We start from the raw sequence: 18,505 nt of genomic DNA, 5'->3' as shown, positions 1-18,505 counted from the left end.
GACACTCAGCAAGCACAACCTACTGTGGCTGTCACTGTTGCTGTTATTACGTGTCTGTCGCTCCCACTGGGTGCCCTGGGTGTTTCCATTGAGCCCCTCACAGGCAAGGCCCAGGGCCAATTTGTCTCTCAGTTCCAAACACCTAACACAGTCCAGGTGCAGAACTCTCCAGAAGGCGCTGGCCATGTGAACGAACGGACAAATGAACGAATGAGTGAGTGAGTGAGTGGGCTTATGCAAATGCTCTCTTGAGAAGGCGGTGACACTCCGCCTCTGACTCAGCCATCAGGGCCTGGGGCCCCCACAGGGCCATGAGTTCAAGGTCCCCCCTGTCCTGACCTCCTGCGTGGGCAGCCTCTGCCAGATGTGGGTGGGTTGTGGGGAGGGGAGGGCATCTAAACGGACAAATGGGTGGGAAAACTTAGAACTTGGGCCACTAAGGGAAAGCTGAGATGCCCTTTACTTCCCTTCTTTCATGGAGGAAATTTCTCCCGCTGAGGTGTCATCTGCATACTGTAAAGTGTGCAGGATACACCACGTGCACAGTTTAGTGCACAAAGGAAATGTGTTCCTTCAGACAAAGGAAACCAACACCCCACTCCAAACAGAGACATTCCTGTCTCGCAATCATCCCTCCACCATAGAGAAGCAGAAGGTCCACTGGGTGGGTGTGGCCCGGCGGGGGCGCGGCTGTGCCCCCGGAACTCTCCGTGTCTGGCTTCTCTGCTAATGGCTGTGAATTTCAACCATGTTGCGATTTTCAGTAGTTCACTCTTTCTTGTTGCCAAGTAGCGTGCTGTTGTATAAAAATACCACATTTTGTTTCTTCAGCCACCTGTTGGTTGTTTTCAGTTGGAAAACTTCTGAATCAGGCTGCCCTGAACCTGGTGGATTCTACCACCTGTTCTTCGGGGTCAGGAGGCCCCATGGGGGATTTAGGGATGTGGGGGGCAGGGCTACCTCTGGTGGTCACAGAGGGCAGGTGAGCCAGCAGGATGGGAACCCACGTGGGTGTGCTTGCCGGAGCCCCATTCCATGAGGCTGCAGCCTGCGGGGCGCCCACGTCCAGCTCCACCGTGGTGTGGGGCGGGCTGGCGAGCTTGTGGGTGAGACCCCGGGTGACCATGACATCCACACCCTGCAGCACTGGGCCCTTCCTCTGCAAGGCCTTCAATGGGGTTGGGTCCTGGCCTTCTGGGAAGGGTTTCCTGGTGCACGAGGGTAGACAAGGTAACTTCTCAAGTCTTTGCCACCAGTATCCTCCACTTCCCCAGCGGCCAGGGCGAGGTGGGGGTGGGGGTGTGTGGTCAGGCAGGTCAGAGTCCCACGGCTGTCCCCCCCCACACAGCCCCTTGCTGAGTGTCTGTCCGCATCCTCGTTTGGCGAGGCCCACAGCCCTGCCTTCCAGGTTCATATCGATGGCTCTGGAAGATTCCATTCCTGATGTCCTGCGCAGAGCCTGGCGTTCAGGAAATAGTAGATGGTGGCGATAAGCAATGTTCAGTGGCCTCTTAGTCCAGTGTCTAAAATAACTTCTACCGTGTCCAAAAAGTCTCCCTGAGGTTCTCAAAGGAAGTACGGGACCCAGCTGTTGCTGCTTCCCCCCAGATGGACAGGGGTTGGGGAGAAGGACGGGGCCGGTAACCCCTCTCCCTTGTGCTTCCAGACCTGTCTTCCTCGGTGGAAGTTCTGCGTGAGCGACACAGAGAACAACTTGGGCTTCGCCCTGGGCCCCATGTTTGTCAAAGCGACCTTTGCCGAAGACAGCAAGAACATAGTGAGTACCTCCCTGTGGGACGGTGCACCTGCACTCCCTCTCGTGAACTTGGCAGCCCAGGCTCTGGTCTTCTCTAGACCTTTCCTGCTCCAGGCCAGGGCTCCAGCCTTCACTCAAAGGTCCTGTCCTGTTTTCTAATGACTGCCGTGAGCTACTGTGTTGCGTGGGCTGCTTGAACTACATTATCACAAACCTTGCAAGCCCCTCCCAGCTGTTTCCACCTCCACCCCCACGGGGAGCAAAGGGCCCAGCGACATCCTGTTGGCAGAGCAGCTCTGGCCTAACAGGTGACATCTTCCTTACCCCAGGGGGTAATCCCATGTCCGGACCCCTAGAGGAACATCATGGCTAGGTACATGATGACAGCCAGGCCCCAGTTCAGATCCTGGGTCCATCATCTCCTGGTTGGGTGATTTGAGACAGTTTTCTCCCTTCCTGGCTGACTTGGAAGCGGGGCTCTCCATCCTATAGCAGGACAGGAAATGAAATGCTACACCTGGGGCACCCGTGTGGCTCAGTCGGTGAAACATCTGCCTTCGGCTCAGGTCATGATCCTGGGGTCCTGGGATCAAGCCCCAAATCGGGATCCCCACTCAGTGGAAGCCTGCTTCTCCCTCTCCCTCTGCCTGCCACTCCCCTTGCTTGTGCGCACTCTCTCTCTCTCTGTCATATAAATAAATTAAAAATATTTTTTTAATGCTACACACAGAGAAAGCCCAACAGAAAATGAGGGCTTGGTAAATGGTAGCTATTTTTTTTTTTTTTACAGTTTTTATTACTTACTTGAATTACGTAGCTATTATCTGCAGTCGAATGCTAGCAAACGGAGACTTTCCTTATGAGACTGGCCTGTCAGTGGCTGATAAAGAGTCTTTGTCTAATTCTGTCAGCTGTCAGCCCCTCTGCTCTTTCTGCTGTGCGACTTCCTTCCTCTGCTCTAGAATCTTTGGGCTCCAAGTTTGCCTGTGACGTTATTGTCCTCGAGAACAGCTGTTCATCTCCAGCCTGAAACTGCTTGTCAGAACTCGGGTTCTCTAGATTTTAAAGCCTATTCTATCAAAAAGGGATCCTATGGTCTAGTAAGTCTGAAAAAGGCTACAAAAATTTTACACTTTCCAAAAGAATCGAAGTTCGTGTCACACACTAAAGGCTCTGAAAAGTCCTGCAGAGGAGAGACTTTTCCAACTTTCCCAAATCTTGTCCTAAGCATCTGTGGCATGGATGCCCGGTTTATGGAAGTCCAGTCTTACCTTGGAGGACATAAGCGTTCTGGGCACTGAGGAGCCTGAGGCTTTGAGCTGATTCCTGAGTTTAGACTCTGGCCTCCTTCCACATGGTGTACCCATCCAGTTCCCAGACCTCACTGGTCAGCTTCTGTCTCCTCAGGCCAGCGAGATAATCCTAGAGATCAAGAAGGCATTTGAGGAAAGCCTGAGCACCCTGAAGTGGATGGACGAAGAAACTCGGAGATCAGCCAAGGAAAAGGTAAGGCTGGCCCGGTGCCGGAAGGGGTGGCTGAGGCTTTCCACTTAGAGGCCGTGGCCACAGATGGAGGGGGGTGCATGAAAGGAGACCGGTCACATGTGGGGAGCATAGCATGGAAGCTGTCCTGCCTTTAGACAGGTGAATATTTCAGCAGGATCGAGGGATAGCCTTGAATACACGATTGCATTAATGACAACATAAAAATAAACTGTGTTGAGTGTGTGAGGGCCAAATGCAGGGAGATGTGACATGTCTAACGGAGAACGAAGGATCTGATATAGTCCAGCGGGTGGCAGCCAGCAAAGGCTTCCCTCTGGGGAAGCAGAGAACCAAAGGGTAAGTAGAAGTCAGGCCAGAGAAGGATCTTTCCAGGAAGAGAGGCAGAAGCCACGAGGGTGGGGGACTGGCCATTTCCTTTTGGCCCAGAGCCTGAGTCCAGCCAGGCCTGCTGGGCACTCAGTGTCCTCTGTATCTCTCCTGTCCAGGCAGACGCAATCTACAACATGATAGGCTACCCCAACTTTATCATGGACCCCAAGGAGCTCGACAAAGTGTTCAATGACGTGAGTGGCTCCCACCCTGCCCCCTTGTGTTCCCAAATGTCCCTGAGGTCCCCACGTGGAGAAGAGCAGAGACAGGCTGGGATGTGAGAGGTACCTCGACTGTCAGGGCATCTCGAGATGCAGCAGTGTGGGGTATGGGGATGGATCAGGCACAAGGGAGCTCTTCTGTGCCCCTTCTCTCCTGGGCCCGGTTGAGGCCTCTGCCTCCCTGGGGCCACTGTCAGTGCCCAGCAGTCTGGACCAAATGGTGCCATGTGTGCCCTGCTAGACGCTCCAGCTAATGGAGGTGAGCAGGCTCTGAAACAGCAGGAGGGGAATGAGGAGTAGAGCCCCTCAGGTCACCTCTTCCTTCCTGGACCCCCAGATTGCCTCCTCTCCCCAGGGTCTTCCCCCACCTTCCCAGAGAAACCTGGACTTCATTTGGATCTTGAAATGCTAATGGGAAAAAGGAAGTGTGAATCCCAAATGCACGTTTACGCTTAACTGAGGCAACAAGGATACTTGATATATTCCTGGTGGTTAGAACTTTCGGCAGGTTATCCCCGTAAAGGGATTGTGCTTCTGCCCAGAAGGATAGTCTTATATTTTCTTGTGATTGAAGTTTGTGAAATTCAGGCATTTTTGCAATTATAATAACCTCTTGTCAAGGCTCTATTTAAAACCCAAGAATATTAAAATTACTTCTGAGAATATGGGAGTGACTCATTCCACAGCCTTTTTCCTTGAGAATAATTTAAGATGCTCTGAGGCATCATGACACGAGACCCGGAGGCTCCTGGGGACAGCCCAGGCACAGCCCACAGGGTCACAGTCCTGTCCCCAAGGGCCCAGTATTTTACCAGAGCCCTGACAGAAAGCCAGAAAGCCCTGGAGCAGATCTGATGGAGAACCTTGCCCCTGAAAAGAGCTGAAAAACTGGGCCGTGCTGAGGAAAGTGTGCGATGATGCCTGTCTCCTGCCATTTCAGAGATCGACCCACGCTTAATCTGTGTGCTACCCATTGTGGTAGCTACTAGCCACTACTATTCAATTAGTTGAAATCGAAATTAATTAAAACTAAATTGAAAAGTCACACCAGCCACATTCAAAATGCTCAGTAGCAACATGTGGCCAGTGTCTGCCATAGTGGGTCACACAGGTGTAGAACACACCTGTCTTCGCAGAAAGTTCTGTTGGACAGCACTGGGGAGATTCGCTGTCTAAGGCCCAGGCCCTGGTGCATTCCTGTGACACTGCTGGGTGCTGAGCAGCCCCGTGAAGCTGCTGGTGTGGCCTCAAATAGGAGAGGACACCAGGCCCCAGCGAGGTCAGAGCCAAGCAAGAACCCAAGCCTGTAGTCCCGAGCCCTCCATTCCAGCCTCTGACCTGTGGACCAATCCCTTAACCTCGTGGAGTTTCAGCTTCCTCCGCGTTAGAACAAGGGGTTTGCACGTGGGGAGCCGAGGGGCCGCCAGCCTGGGCACACTCTCATCTCGTGACTCTGTTTCCTCTTGTCCAGTACACGGCCGTCCCGGACCTCTACTTTGAGAACGCCATGCGGTTTTTTAACTTCTCCTGGAGGGTCACTGCCGACCAGCTCAGGAAAGCTCCCAACAGAGACCAGTGAGTCCCTGGGGCCTTGCTGGGAGGGCGCTGGCTCCTGGGACACGGGGCTGCTCTGGGCGGAGCGTGCCTTTGTCACACACACCAGATGCCAGACATAGCTGTCGTGAGTGCCATCTGACGAGTGGGTACCATTGCCTTCCCACTCCTCAGATGAAAAAACCAGGGACCGAGGAGATGTGCCCAGCCAGGAGCTGGGAGTGGCCCAGGTCCACGTGCCCCTGATACCCCTCTGGTGGCCAGAGTGGCCTGGCCTCACCTGCTTCAGAGTTGGGAGCCTTTGGCTCCTTCTCTGCAGATAAGACTGGAGGAGCGTGTGACAGTCAAGTGTGAGCGGGAGTGTCTGGCCCAGAGGAGGCCCTCAGCTAGCGAAGATCCCGAATGGGCCCCCGGTAGCTGTGATTCCCAAACCGTACTGCACATCAGGACCCTCTGGAGAGGGTTTTTTGTTTGTTTTTAAGATTTATTTATTTGAGAGAGAGAACAAGTGGGAGGGGCAGAGTGAGAGGGAGAAAGAATCTCAGGCAGACTCTGCACAGAGCATGGAGCCCGAGAGGGGGCTCGATCCCACCACCCTGAGATCACGACCCAGGCCAAAACCAGAAGTGGGAGGCTCAACCCACTAGGCCACCCAGGCACACCCTGGGGGAAGTTTTTTAAAATACAGCTTCTTCCTGGACCTCAAACCTTCTTAAAATAATCTGGAATGAGATTTCTGTCATTTTTTTGGGCAGTATCCTCAGAGAACTCATATGTTGTCACCCCAGCTCTAGCTCTCAAAATAGGCTTCCTCCACGCCTAAAACGTTTTGCAGAATAAATCTTACCAAAAGGTGGAGGCAAGAATTCTCTTTGCTTCTGGCGCCCCCTCGTGGCCAATGAGGGTTTGAACATCTCCTCTTAAGATTGCTGTTTCCTACAGAGGAACTCCTTCCCCTAAATGCACCAGAAGGCGTTTTTTTAATCTCCAGAATATGGCACAGGTACTGCCAGAACATTCTGAGTTTATCAAAGTCTTTTAACTTAGCTTAAAATTTTGCATTTAAACTCTGCCTCCTGGGGCTGCCCAGGTGGCTCTGTCGGTTAGGCGTCTGCCTTTGGCTCAGGTCATGATCTCGGGGGTCCTGGGATTGATCCCCAGGTCATCTCAGGGTCCTGGGATGGAGGCCCACATCAGGCTCCCTGCCCACCAGGGAGTCTGCTTTTCTCTCACCCTCTGCCCTCCCCCCGCTCATGATCTTTCTCTCTGTAATAAATAAAAAATCTTTTTAAAAAAATAAATTCTGCCTCCTGCCGATTAATGTATGGAGCCATGATTATTTGAATATAAATATGATGTTTTTGAATCTTCCCATGGCTTCAGTACCCCACAACACATCTCTTTGAGGCTCACCTGGGGGAGACAAAGTGACTGTCTAAGCTCTTGGAGAAAATGTCCTTTCTGTCTCACTCCACTCATCACTGGCCTTCCCCTTCACGCCAGAAAAATTATCGAGTGGACAAATGTTTCTACCATCAGGGTCCCTTCTATACTCTTTTTTTTAATAAGTTTTATTTATGTAAGTCATCTCTGCATCCAACGTGGGGCTCGAACTCACAATCCCGTGAATCGCGTGCTCTTCTGACTGAGCCAGCCAGGCACCCCCTTCTACACTCTTGAAAAATTACTGGACCCCAAAGAGTCTCTTTGTGTATGGAGGTTATATTAATTTAATGTAAGTTTTATGAAAAATGACTTTTTTTAAAAAAGCATTTTAGTGAAAAAAGTATCACTTTACTATTTGCATGTTTCTTTACTATCTGGCTTAATAGAAGACAGCTGGATTCTCATATCTGCTTCTGTGTTTAATCTATTGCAATATGTTGTTTTGAAATATATAAGGACAATCTGGGGGCTCCTGGGTGGCTCAGTCGGTTAAGCATCTGACTTTTTTTTTTTTTAAAGGATTTTTATTTCTTTATTTGACAGAGAGAGGGAACACCAGCAGGGGGAGTGGGAGAGGGAGAAGCAGGCTTCCTGCCGAGCAGGGAGCCCAGATGTGGGCCTTGATCCCACGACCCTGGGATCATGACCTGGACCGAAGGCAGACGCTTAACAACCGAGCCACCCAGGTGCCCAGCATCTGACTTTTGATTTTGGTTCAGGTCATCTTCTCGAGCCCCTCATCAGGCTCCACGCTAGGTGTGCAACCAGCTTAAGATTCTCTCTCAGGGATGCCTGGGTGGCTCAGTCAGTTAAGCTTCCAACTCTTTGATTTCAGCTCAGGTTGTGATCTCAGGGTGGAGGGACTGAGCCCCCTGTTGGGCTCTGTGCTCAGCGGGGAGTCCCCTTGAGATTCTCTCTCTCTGTCAGCCCCTCCCCCCTGCATGCTCGCACGCACTCTATCTTTCTCTCTCTCTAAAATAATAAATCTTTAAAAAAGAAAAGATTCCCTCTTCCTTTCCCTCTGCCCCTCCCCTCCAGAGAAAATCTAGTCTCATGCAGATATGAAGTTGGAAAAGGGAGAGATGCTTTAGAAGCCTTTTCTGTTACTCATGCACATCCTTCATTGATAACTACACCAAAACTCAGCAAGTAGTAATTTTTTTTTAAGATTTTATTTATTTATTTGACACAGAGCGAGCGAGAGAGAGAGAGCACAAGTAGGCAGGGAGGCAGGCAGAGAGGGGAAGCAGGCTCCCTGCTGAGCAGAAAGTCTGATGCGGGGCTCCATCCTAGGACCCTGAGATCATGACCTGAGCCGAAGGCAGAGGCCTTAACCCACTAAGCCACCCAGGCGCCCCATAAGTAGTGATTTCTTTTTTAAAGATTTTATTTATTTATTTGACACTCAGAGATCACAAGCAAGCAGAGAGAGAGAGGAGGAAGCAGGCTCCCCACTGAGCAGAGAGCCCGATGCGGGGCTCGATCCCAGAACCCTGGGATCATGACCTGAGCCGAAGGCAGAGGCCTTAACCCACTGAGCCACCCAGGGGCCTGATGAGTAGTGATTTCTTAATGGTCAGTTTCACCATGGAGTCTGAACACATAGCCATGAACTCTTCCTGCTCTGTCGCACTGAAGTCCGTCAGTCTGTCTTGCACCTTGAATGGGTCTTTTATTTAGCCATGATTTGGAACATTGTACATTGTCATTTGGGACAAGGCTTGCTGACTTTTATATACTTCTGGAGAGTGACACTTTCATTATACCATATCCAAGAAAATCCACCTTTGTTCTTACCGCTGCTGACCTCCTGAGAGACGTCTTTAGCAACTGATGAATTATTGAACTCCACATCTGAAACAAATGTTGTACTATATGTTGGCTCATTGAATTTAAATTTTAAAAAAAGAGAGAAAAGTTGGGCGCCTGGGTGGCTCAGTTGGTTAAGTAACTGGCTTTGGCTCAGGTCATGATCCTGGAGTCCTGGGATGGAGTCCTGGATCGGGGGGGGGGGGTCCCAGCTCCATGGGGAGTCTGCTTCTCCCGCTGACCTCTCTCCTCTCATGCTCTCTCTCTCTCTGTGTCAAATAAATGAGCAAAATCTTTAAAAAAAGAAAGAAAAAATCTTTCAGTGTCAGGAAGCTATCTAGTTTATGGTGACCAATACAAGTTCTTGTAATTAATTTTACTAATTAATTTTAATTAAACTTAAAACTTAAGTTTTTTTAGTTTAAAAAAATTTTTTAAAGATTTTATTTACATATGTGAGAAAGACAGAGAAAGCACAAACAGGGGAAGGGACAGAGGGAGAAGGAAAAGCAGGCTTCCCACTGAGCAGGGAGCCCAAAGCTGGGGCTCCATCCCAGGACCCTGAGATCATTACCTGGGCCAAAGTCAGACATTTAACTGACTGAGTCACCTATGTGCCTGTAATTTTCAAATTTCTTTAAAAATTTTTTTTATTCTTATTTTTTTAAGTAAACTTTGTGCCCAGTGTGGGCTTGAACTCATAACCCAGAGACCAAGACTCACATGCTCTACCAACTGAGCCAGCCAGGTGTCCCCCAAATTTTTTTAAACCTTGAGTTTTTATCTCTGGCAACAGATGACATACAGATGGCATCAGTGGTTACTCTTGAGGTGATAAGCTCACTTCATTTTCAAGATGTCTGCCGGGTGCCAGACGTCAGCCGCGTCTGAAATGCCACTCTGCCAGGCACCCTCACCAGTACCAACGGGGTCCCATGAGAAAAACACAAGCACTTATGTGGACTTCCCATCTGGTCGCACTGACTATCAAGACACTTCTACTCAAGGGTCTAGATTTAATGACATTAAGTAATCATGGGGTTCCTGGCTGGCTCAGTCAGTGGAGCACATGACTCTTGATCTTGGGATCGTGAGTTCTAGCCCCACGTTGGGTGTGGAGATGACGTAAATAAATAAAACGTAAAAGAACATGAAGTACTTGTGCTACTTCATCAGTGATGTTCCTCAATGAGATGGGCTTGTTTTTCCTGGTGAGGAAGGCGGGGACCAGCGGAACAGTTGGGGCTGCCACCTTGATTCACACACGGGCTCAGGGAGCTCCACCCGACATTGCTTTTCCACCGTCAGGGCAAACGTCACCACGGTGGAAAAGACACCTCATGTCTTAGTATTATTATAGAAGATAATAAGATAGTTTTGGCCTCACGGACCCCCTGAAAGGGACTTGGGGGCCCCTCCAGATGTCCACAGTCCACACTTTGAGAACCGCTTGCAGCAGTGGCCTCTTCATTACATAATGGTCCGTTTGGCGGTCCGTAAGCGCCTTGCTGTTCCACCTTGTGCACCTTGGATTCAGCGGATCCCTTTCTTTGCCGACACGTGGGTGTTCTCTGGTTTTCCCCCCAAAACACCGCTGCTAAAGATGTCCTTGTCCTCCCGTGCCTTGGGGCTGGGGTTCAGGCCCTCAACACCTGCCGGATGGGCGGGCCCCACCTGTCTCCCCACCAGCCGGGCCTGGGTTTCACGCGTGTTTGCCTGCAGGTGGAGCATGACCCCGCCCATGGTGAACGCCTACTACTCGCCCACCAAGAATGAGATCGTGTTTCCTGCCGGGATCCTGCAGGCGCCCTTCTACACCCGCTCCTCGCCCAAGTAGGATGCTTGTGGTGCTCCCACCCTGTCCCCCTCCCCGCCCCTCCGTGGACACCCAGCCCAGCCCCGGGGCCCGCAGCTGACCACGTGAGCCAGCTGGTCTCCCTGAGGGCTTTTTGTCCCACTAGCCCAGAGAGCTTGGGACGCTCAGAGATGTCGCAGAGAAAACCACATCCTCACTCCCCATGCTTCCCTCTGGGGTCTCCGGGGCCCAGAAGCCCCTGCACAGTGGGAACTTGGGGGCGTGCCGTGAAGTCGGGTACCCTATCTAGGGGCATGCCCCTCTGGCAGTGTTTTAGAATAGTCGCAGCTGGGGATGGGTGGAAAGTGTGAGAAAGTGCGGGTTTAAATCCCAGGTCTCCTCTTCGCTGACTGCATGACACTTGGGCAAAGTGATTGAACTGTTCGCAGCGCGGTTTGCTTATCTCTACAGTGGGTCACTGATGCCAAACTCTTTTGAGGGGACCAAAGAGGACAGTGAAGTTCGGTGGAGTGTCTTGCATAGTGCTTGGCCTCCGGGGCATACAGGCCGACCACAGCCCATTTGCCTAGCCTCTGACTAGCCTCTGGGGTCTGGCTGGAGGCTCAGGCTGCGGCCATGTCCCCATAGAGCCCCTGAGACCCTGCTGTGTCTCTGGACCTGAAAAGTGATGTCCCCTTGTGGGATCACCCTCACCTTTGTGTTCTCTTCCCCAGGGCCTTAAACTTTGGTGGCATTGGTGTTGTCGTGGGCCATGAGCTGACTCATGCTTTCGATGATCAAGGTACTGCTTCCTGGGATCCCCTTCAGACGGGGCACATCGGCTCCTGGCCCTACTGCCTCTGCTTTGCTCTCATCTCTTCCAGAGGTCTGGGGACAGATGGATTTGGCTTCAGTCCTGGCCCTGCCTCTGCCCACTGAATTCCCAGGACAAGTCCTGTCCTTTCTCCAGGCCTCCTCATCCTTGTCTGTAAAATGGGCATGATGAGTGCAGCTTCATGCTGATTGTGGGACTGTGTTAGACACAGAGGGTTCCTGGAAGGTGTCCCATACTCAGGTGTGGGTGTCAGTAGTCGGCAGGGAGCTCACATTGCTTCGGCACTCCAGAGACTTCTCTGGGCCACCTGCCGTCAGAGGAGTTGAAGTCATTTGCCTCCTCACCAGAACGTTCAGAATCCTCATTCCCTCCACCTTGCGGGGACTCCAAGGCCAAGAAGGAGGAGATGGGACCTTAGAGGTCATGGCTTGTCCTGTGAGCCCAGTGTGGCTGACTCCCATTTCCCCCTTCCTGGGCTCAGGGTCCAAGGCGCTCAGCCAGCCTTGACAATGAATCCAGCTCCACCAAAACCATGAACATGCTGACCCTTTCCCTGCCTCACGTTTGTCCATCCTCTCTCCCCCATCCACCCCCCAGCTGCCTGGCTCATTCTCCCAGCCCCTCTGGCATCCAGACCGGCATCATCTCCCCGGTGCGACTGGGTGCTGCTGCGTAGAGGTGGGGGGGGGGATGGGCGGGGTAGCCCGAGGGGGATGGGTAAGTGACTTCGCTTCTCACCAAGAGGTGAGGTGCAGTGAGCGCGGCCTCCTCCTCGCCCTCTCCCCCTTGGCCTGACGCTTCCCTCGGAACCCACAGGACGAGAGTATGACAAGGACGGGAACCTTCGGCCCTGGTGGAAGAACTCGTCCGTGGAGGCTTTCAAGCAGCAGACGGAGTGCATGGTGGAGCAGTACGGCAACTACAGCGTGAACGGGGAGCCGGTGAACGGCCGGCACACGCTGGGGGAGAACATTGCCGACAACGGGGGGCTCAAGGCGGCCTATCGGGTAAGAGCACACGGCCCGGCCCGGGCCTGGGTCTGTGCAGGGGCCTGCTCCGGAAAGGTCTTTACGGACAAGCTGGGACCAGCTGCAGTGGCTACGTGACCTGTTTGCTCATCTGCGAAATGGGGGGATAGGGGGGGCCGACGGAGAGGTCTGCGGAAGTCCCTCGCATGGAGCGTGGCGCGCAGAGGGTTTTCCAGGCTTGAGTCCGGCCCGATAGACAGAGGAAAGGGCTTAGGCTGGAGTCACCTGACGATCTGCGGGTTCTACCTTGGCAGGGATGGGCATCACTAAATCAGGCAGCAGTGGGCCCGGGAGGGGAGGGCAAAGGAAGGGAGGGACACTGGTCAGGGAGCCAGTTCCGGGTTCTAGTCCTGGTGCTGGAGAAGGTCACTTAGCCTCCTTGAGCCATAGCAAGCTTGGCTGTAAACACCCACTCCCTGTGTCCCTGGGCTGTCAGAAGGATGACACACAACTTGGGCACAGAGCCTGGGCAAGGGGGACACTCAGAAAGGTTAGCTGAGTTGTAAGGGAGAGAGAACGGAGCCCATGAGAGGAGAAGGAGGTGTCTATCAGAGCAAGACAGAGGCGCCTCCTCATTGTGACAGGAAGAGCTTAGAAATGCCATTGGTTGAGACCTTATTACGTGCCAGGCTCTGCTCTGTACCCCACAACTTTACCATTAGGTATTACAACCCCCATTTGGCAGGTGAGGAAACTGAGGCCAGAAACACTGGGTAACCTACCTGAAGCCATGAGTCGGTGAAACTGCACTGTGAACCTTCTAGCAACCACGGACTGTCTCGGGCAGTGGAGACTTTGTGCCAAAACAGACAGGGGTCCTGCTCTCACCAGCTCAGTTTGCGTGGGGCTGGGGCGGAGGGAGGAAAGCCAGCACATACCCAGACAAATAAGGGAGATCATTTCAGGTACTGACAGGATGAAGAGTATAAAGGAGGGCAAGTTAATACAGAACAAAAAGGTGGGGAGGCCAGTGTAGGCCTTCTGAAGGGGATAACATTTGAATTGAGACCTGAGGAGGAAGAGGAGGCAGGGCAAGCTGGTCTTCCTGGCTTTGACCTTGCCAGACTGTGTCCACCTCCACTTGCTATTCTTGGGCAGGGGTGAAGTGGAAGGAGGAGAGGTCAGAGGAGGGGCTGGGGCCAGAGCTCGCCGGGCCTGCGTCGGCTGATCAAGGAGCTTGGGTTTTGTTCTGTATAGTGGGAGCTGCCACAGGATTTTCAATAGAATAATGATATGATCTGATTTATCCTTTAAAACCAGGGTCAGCAGGGGCGCCCGGCTGGCTCAGTGGGAAAGAATGTGCGACTCTTCATCTTGGGGTCGTGAGTTCGAGCCCCACATGGGGTGTAGAGATTACTTAAATAAGTAAAACTTCAAAAAAACAAAACAAAAAAACCCAACGGTCTGCAAACCGACAGACACCCTGTGGGCCAAATCCAGCCCTCAGCCTGGTTTTGTAAATAAAAATGTAGGGGGACCCCGCCAGGCCCACTGGGCTCCGTGCTCTCCCCTGCTGTTTTCCCATTACAGTGCCAGCACAGAGGAGTTGCTCCGAGACTGCTTGGCCTTCAAAGCTGATAATATTTACTCTCTGGCCCTTCGCGGGAAGGTCTGCCAACTCCAGCTTTACAAGGATGACTTAAGATGTTGTGTCGGAGGGAACTGGAATTGAACCAGCTCGAGTCAAGGAGTCTAGTTAGCAAGCTGTTGTGAGATTGTCCAGGCAAGAGAAGGGATGAAGCCACGGCAGGGGTGAGAAGTGGCCAGATTTAGGTGGTTTGGATAATTGAACAAGAAGCTCAGGGCGCCCAGCTGGCTCAATCGGAAGAGTGTGTGGCTCCTGATCTCTAGGTCATGAGTTCGAGCCCTGTGTTGAGTGTAGAGATTACTTAAAAATAAAATCTTTAAAAAAAAAAAAAAAAAGAGGGGCACCTGGGTAGCTCAGTGCGTTAAGCCTCTGCCTTCGGCTCAGATCATGATCTCAGGGTCCTGGGATGGAGCCTCCCATCAGGCTCTCTGCTCGGCAGGGAGCCTGCTTCCCCTGTCCCTCTCTCTGCCTGCCTCTCTGCCTACTTGTGATCTCTGTCAAATAAATAAATAAAATCTTAAAAAAAAAAAAAAGGAAAGAAAGAGAAGCTCAAAGAGAAACTCTGGGGTCAGGGCCAGAGGAACTAAGTGGTTGGTTGTGCCATTTACCGTGGTCGGAAAGCACGTGCGCGGGTGTGTGCGTGTGTGTATGTAACCCCTTGTTCTGTCTGTGCCGTATTAAGTCTGGATACATCTTGGAAGTCCAGCTGAAGCCGTGAGTGTACAGAGTAGGCACCTGAGAGCCGTGGCCATGCAGATGGTGTTTCAAGCCCTTCGGAGCGAGTGCTGGTGAAGAAGGTCCCTCAAGGGGGGCCCAGACTCACCCAAACGAGTCCCTGCCGCAACAGGGTTGAGCTTCTGAGACCTCCCACCCTGCGCCCCCATTGTTGCCCTGTTCGCTCCTGTGTCGTGGGAGCCCCTGACTCTGTTTTCTCTGCTCCCAGGCCTACCAGAACTGGGTGAAGAAGAACGGGGCTGAGCAGACGCTGCCTACGCTGGGCCTCACCAATAACCAGCTCTTCTTCCTGGGCTTTGCGCAGGTGAGTTCGTTGTAGAGAATATACCAAGCTTAGGCACATTTCTGCCGTCTGACTGTTCCAGGAGCTCTGAGAGCCAAAAGGCAAGTTCCCCTCAATTGAGAACCTTCTAGCTCATTGGACTGTCCGTAGGGCATCTACTCTGTACGAAGGCGAGCTTCCTGCCGGTAGAGAAATCTGATTAAGGGCCATGGAGACTGTGAAAAGTTTCCTGTGTCAGGTAGATGAGAGGCCAAGTGAGTGCTAAGGGCCCTCTTGTTCAGGGTTTCTAGAAATTTCCTAAACTCAAGGTGCTCCGGGATGTCCCTTGAATTGGCATTCATGTGTAGTCTTCTGTTAGTGCCCAGAGCCACCAGGCCATTAGACAGTTTTTGTTCTGTCCAGGAAGTGAGTGACCTGGACTCAGTTCAAGGTTTTCAGACTGGTTTGGGGGCAGAACACTTTATTCTCAGGAAACCTAATGCAGAGGCCCAGGACAGACAGAGGTGACCTCAGCAGGGGATGCTGGGATGGGGGACATACTAGCCCACGGTCTCTTCCCTACCCACCAAGTCCCCCTCGGGACTCCCAAGGGTCTCAGAACCAGGTGAGGGCTCATTCCCCTGCTGTCTTGGATGGGGGTGGTCTGGTGGTCTAAGGGCCCCACAGTGACCCAGCTTCTCCCTTGTCGCCTCGTAAAGGTCTGGTGCTCTGTCCGCACGCCCGAGAGCTCCCACGAAGGCCTCATCACCGATCCTCACAGCCCCTCCCGCTTCCGGGTCATTGGCTCCGTCTCTAACTCCAGGGAGTTCTCAGAACACTTCCACTGCCCGCCCGGCTCCCCCATGAACCCTCAGCACAAGTGTGAGGTCTGGTGAGGGTGAAAGCACCGTGAGCCAGGACCGACGATGAGCCCAGGTGGAGCCCGGCAGGCCGCCTTGCCATCCGGCTCTGGGGTGTCGCCCCGCCCCCTGGCCGCCCAGGGCCCCCTACCCCGCACTGGAGGGTTTCCAGCCGGAACTGAGCCTCTGATGTGGGTTCTCAACACAATCCGAGATTTGATCCCCTGTGAAGACCCTGTCATCCTAGGCACACGCGTCAGTTCTCATGGGCATTTGGGTGTCAGGCCGGTGGCTTACCAGGCCTGGGCCCCGCACCGACAAGGGCGGTGGGACACAGCACCGCCTGCCCATATCCAGCGTCAGAAACACCACAAATACCACTGTGTCGAATGCTTTAAAGATATATTTTTGGGGAAACTATTTTTTAAACATTGTGGAATACACTGGAAGTCTTCAGGGAAATAATGCATTTAAAACACTTTTTTTTTTTTAAGGAAAGGATTGGTATATTTATTATATTCTGTTTTTCTAAATAACCTGTGGATAAGGGAAGCCCCACTGATTGACCCCTTCCTTCCTCACTTGCTGTGGGGTCGGCTGGGGCAGCCATCTCCCGCCACTGAGCATGTCCCCAAGTAGAGAGCTGCCCCCGCTCTCGGTGTCTGCAATTTCAGCCTTTGTCAGCTGGTTTTGTGGTCACAGGGCATAAAGAGAGGAGGTGTGGAGGCCAGGAAGGGGCAGAGGCCAGCTCCCAGACACTGCCCCTCACAGCTGGCCTGCCTCCGTCCCCGGAGTCCAACAGTGGGAACCCCAACAAGGACGGTCTGATCCCCAAAGTCGCAGCAGGAAATTGATGGCTGCGGCAGGGTGAGGCCAACTCGTGGCCTTCCAACCCAGCCCCGGGGCACCCAACACCCTGGACCTGGAGGGCAGGAGCCCTGAGAGACCTAGCCCTCCATCAGATGCGCTCTGCCATGCCGTAGTTGGCCTCTTTCCATCCCTCTCCTGGCCGCTCCCTGTGTGGCGTGTGCCCAGCAACCCTCCCATCTCAGCAACTCCGGGGTCTGCCTTACGGACCCTCTTCCCCAGGGGAAGAAGAAAAGGGAAGACCACTCCCGCCCTACAGGGCCCGGATCCTCCCTCTGGGCTCCATCCTGCACCCCAGGCCTGGGCTTGGCTCCCAGGACCACAGCCGGGCCCGCCTGCCCGCCCTCCATCTTTTAGTGCCTTAGCTGAGGCTGCAGCCCAGGATCCACGCCAAGGAGACAGCTGTCCGCCAGGTGCCCCTTTGCCTCCTCAGTGAAGCCTTCAAGTGTCCTAACTGTAACACAAGGCCGTACCCCTCTTCCCGGTGTCCACAGAGCGGCCTTGCACGGCAGCCCGGGAGCTCTAGCCTGCAGGTCTGGGGCACCAAGGTCGGGAATCTGACAAACCCTTGAACTTGTCCTGAGCCCCATCCCACCCTCAGCCTCTTCAGTTGGATCAAGACAATACTTGTAGCTAGACGGACTCCTCACTTGGAGGTGTTTTCAGCCAAGGAAGACTGTGAGGGAAAGGCTTCCCCAACACGGTCGGTCCAGCCTGTGGTGTCAGGAACCAGGAATGGCGTCCCTCTCCGAGGCCGCGGTTCAGGAGCTCCGTCTGGGGGAAGCAGGCCCCTGTAGCCGAGGCCAGAGCAGCCAGTCGTCTCATGGCTCCCGCGGTCTGGCCGTGCTCCCTCACGGCACTCGCCTCGGCCCGGCAACCAGAATCCTCCCTGCCCAAGAGGACCAGCCACATCCGTGTCAGAACTGAGGCAGGATGGGCTCCAGATGAGGCCCCCGGTCCTCACCAGGCCTGGTAGCTCTTCAGAAGGAAGGTAGGACAGGAGCCAGAGAAGAAGCCAGAGTCAGGGGCTGGCGCACGCACCCCGCCACACAGAGGTAGGCTTCCCCAGCCCGCTGCGCCCCCTTCCATCCCGCCTTCCCCATGGAACTCACAGTCCTCAAGACAGTCCGATGGCACCACAGCCTGGAGCCTCCCCACCAGAAGCAAGTGTCCCAGGCTGAGGGTTCAGCCGGAGGGGGTGCCCTAGGAACGACAGAGGGCCAGGGCAGAGGAGGGCTCAGGCCCAACAGAGATGGAAGCAAAGTGAGCTGCCCCCACTGTCCCTACTCCTCCAGAGCTTAAAAAAAGGCCGAGGGCATAGGCAGCTGTCCTCGGAAAGACGCCCATCCCCCTCAGGCCCAGGGAGCCATAGGGCTGGCTTCTCTGCGGGTACACGGACATGCGCTTCGGAGCTGGGAATCTGTGTTTGTATTATTATGTTCTGTGCTACTGTAGTTTTGGTGTGGCACTATTGTAACTCAAATAAAATATTGTACCAAGTGGTGTGTGACTGTGTGTGTCCTCCTGGGGCTGGTGTGCATCCTGTGCGGCTGTGGGGGGTTGGGGAGCCCTGGCCAACACAGAGCGCCCCATCCTTGCCCATGCAGCAGGGCTCACTGCTCCCTCCCCAGCTCCCCATTGCAGAGGCCTTGGACCCCAACAAATGCCGGAAGGTGACTCAGGGCCTGTGCCCATTGGGCCATTCTTCCTTCATCGGTATGATCACCCGAGCACTCCCTTCTGGGGAGAATGAGGCGTGCCAGCTGTGTCCAGGGAGCATCCTGGTAAAAGCTATTTTTCCATGGTGTTGGAGCCAAGGGTGTCAGCAGTGGGTGGCCGGGCCTCCGATGCTTGGCAGGGCCAACGGGAGTAGG

The 18,505-nt window shown here is 53.5% G+C and overlaps 1 protein-coding gene across 1 annotated transcript in view; it reads left to right on the top strand.

The window, feature by feature from the left end:
* ECE1 (endothelin converting enzyme 1) overlaps positions 1 to 18,134 on the top strand; it is a 62,199-nt gene extending 44,065 nt beyond the window's left edge. The window contains exons 10-18 of the mRNA XM_032863670.1: positions 1,667 to 1,777; positions 3,164 to 3,262; positions 3,748 to 3,825; positions 5,324 to 5,427; positions 10,384 to 10,494; positions 11,191 to 11,258; positions 12,108 to 12,298; positions 14,851 to 14,946; positions 15,624 to 18,134. Coding sequence (XP_032719561.1) covers positions 1,667 to 1,777; positions 3,164 to 3,262; positions 3,748 to 3,825; positions 5,324 to 5,427; positions 10,384 to 10,494; positions 11,191 to 11,258; positions 12,108 to 12,298; positions 14,851 to 14,946; positions 15,624 to 15,800 — 1,035 coding nt within the window. The 3' untranslated portion in view covers positions 15,801 to 18,134. The remainder of the gene's footprint in view (positions 1 to 1,666; positions 1,778 to 3,163; positions 3,263 to 3,747; positions 3,826 to 5,323; positions 5,428 to 10,383; positions 10,495 to 11,190; positions 11,259 to 12,107; positions 12,299 to 14,850; positions 14,947 to 15,623) is intronic.
* The last annotated feature ends 371 nt before the right edge of the window (positions 18,135 to 18,505 follow it).

This window comes from Lontra canadensis, unplaced genomic scaffold (assembly GCF_010015895.1).
Source record: "Lontra canadensis isolate GAN:19392208 unplaced genomic scaffold, GSC_riverotter_1.0 scaffold25, whole genome shotgun sequence".
NCBI lineage: Eukaryota > Metazoa > Chordata > Mammalia > Carnivora > Mustelidae > Lontra > Lontra canadensis.
This window is presented reverse-complemented; position numbering and strand designations above follow the sequence as displayed.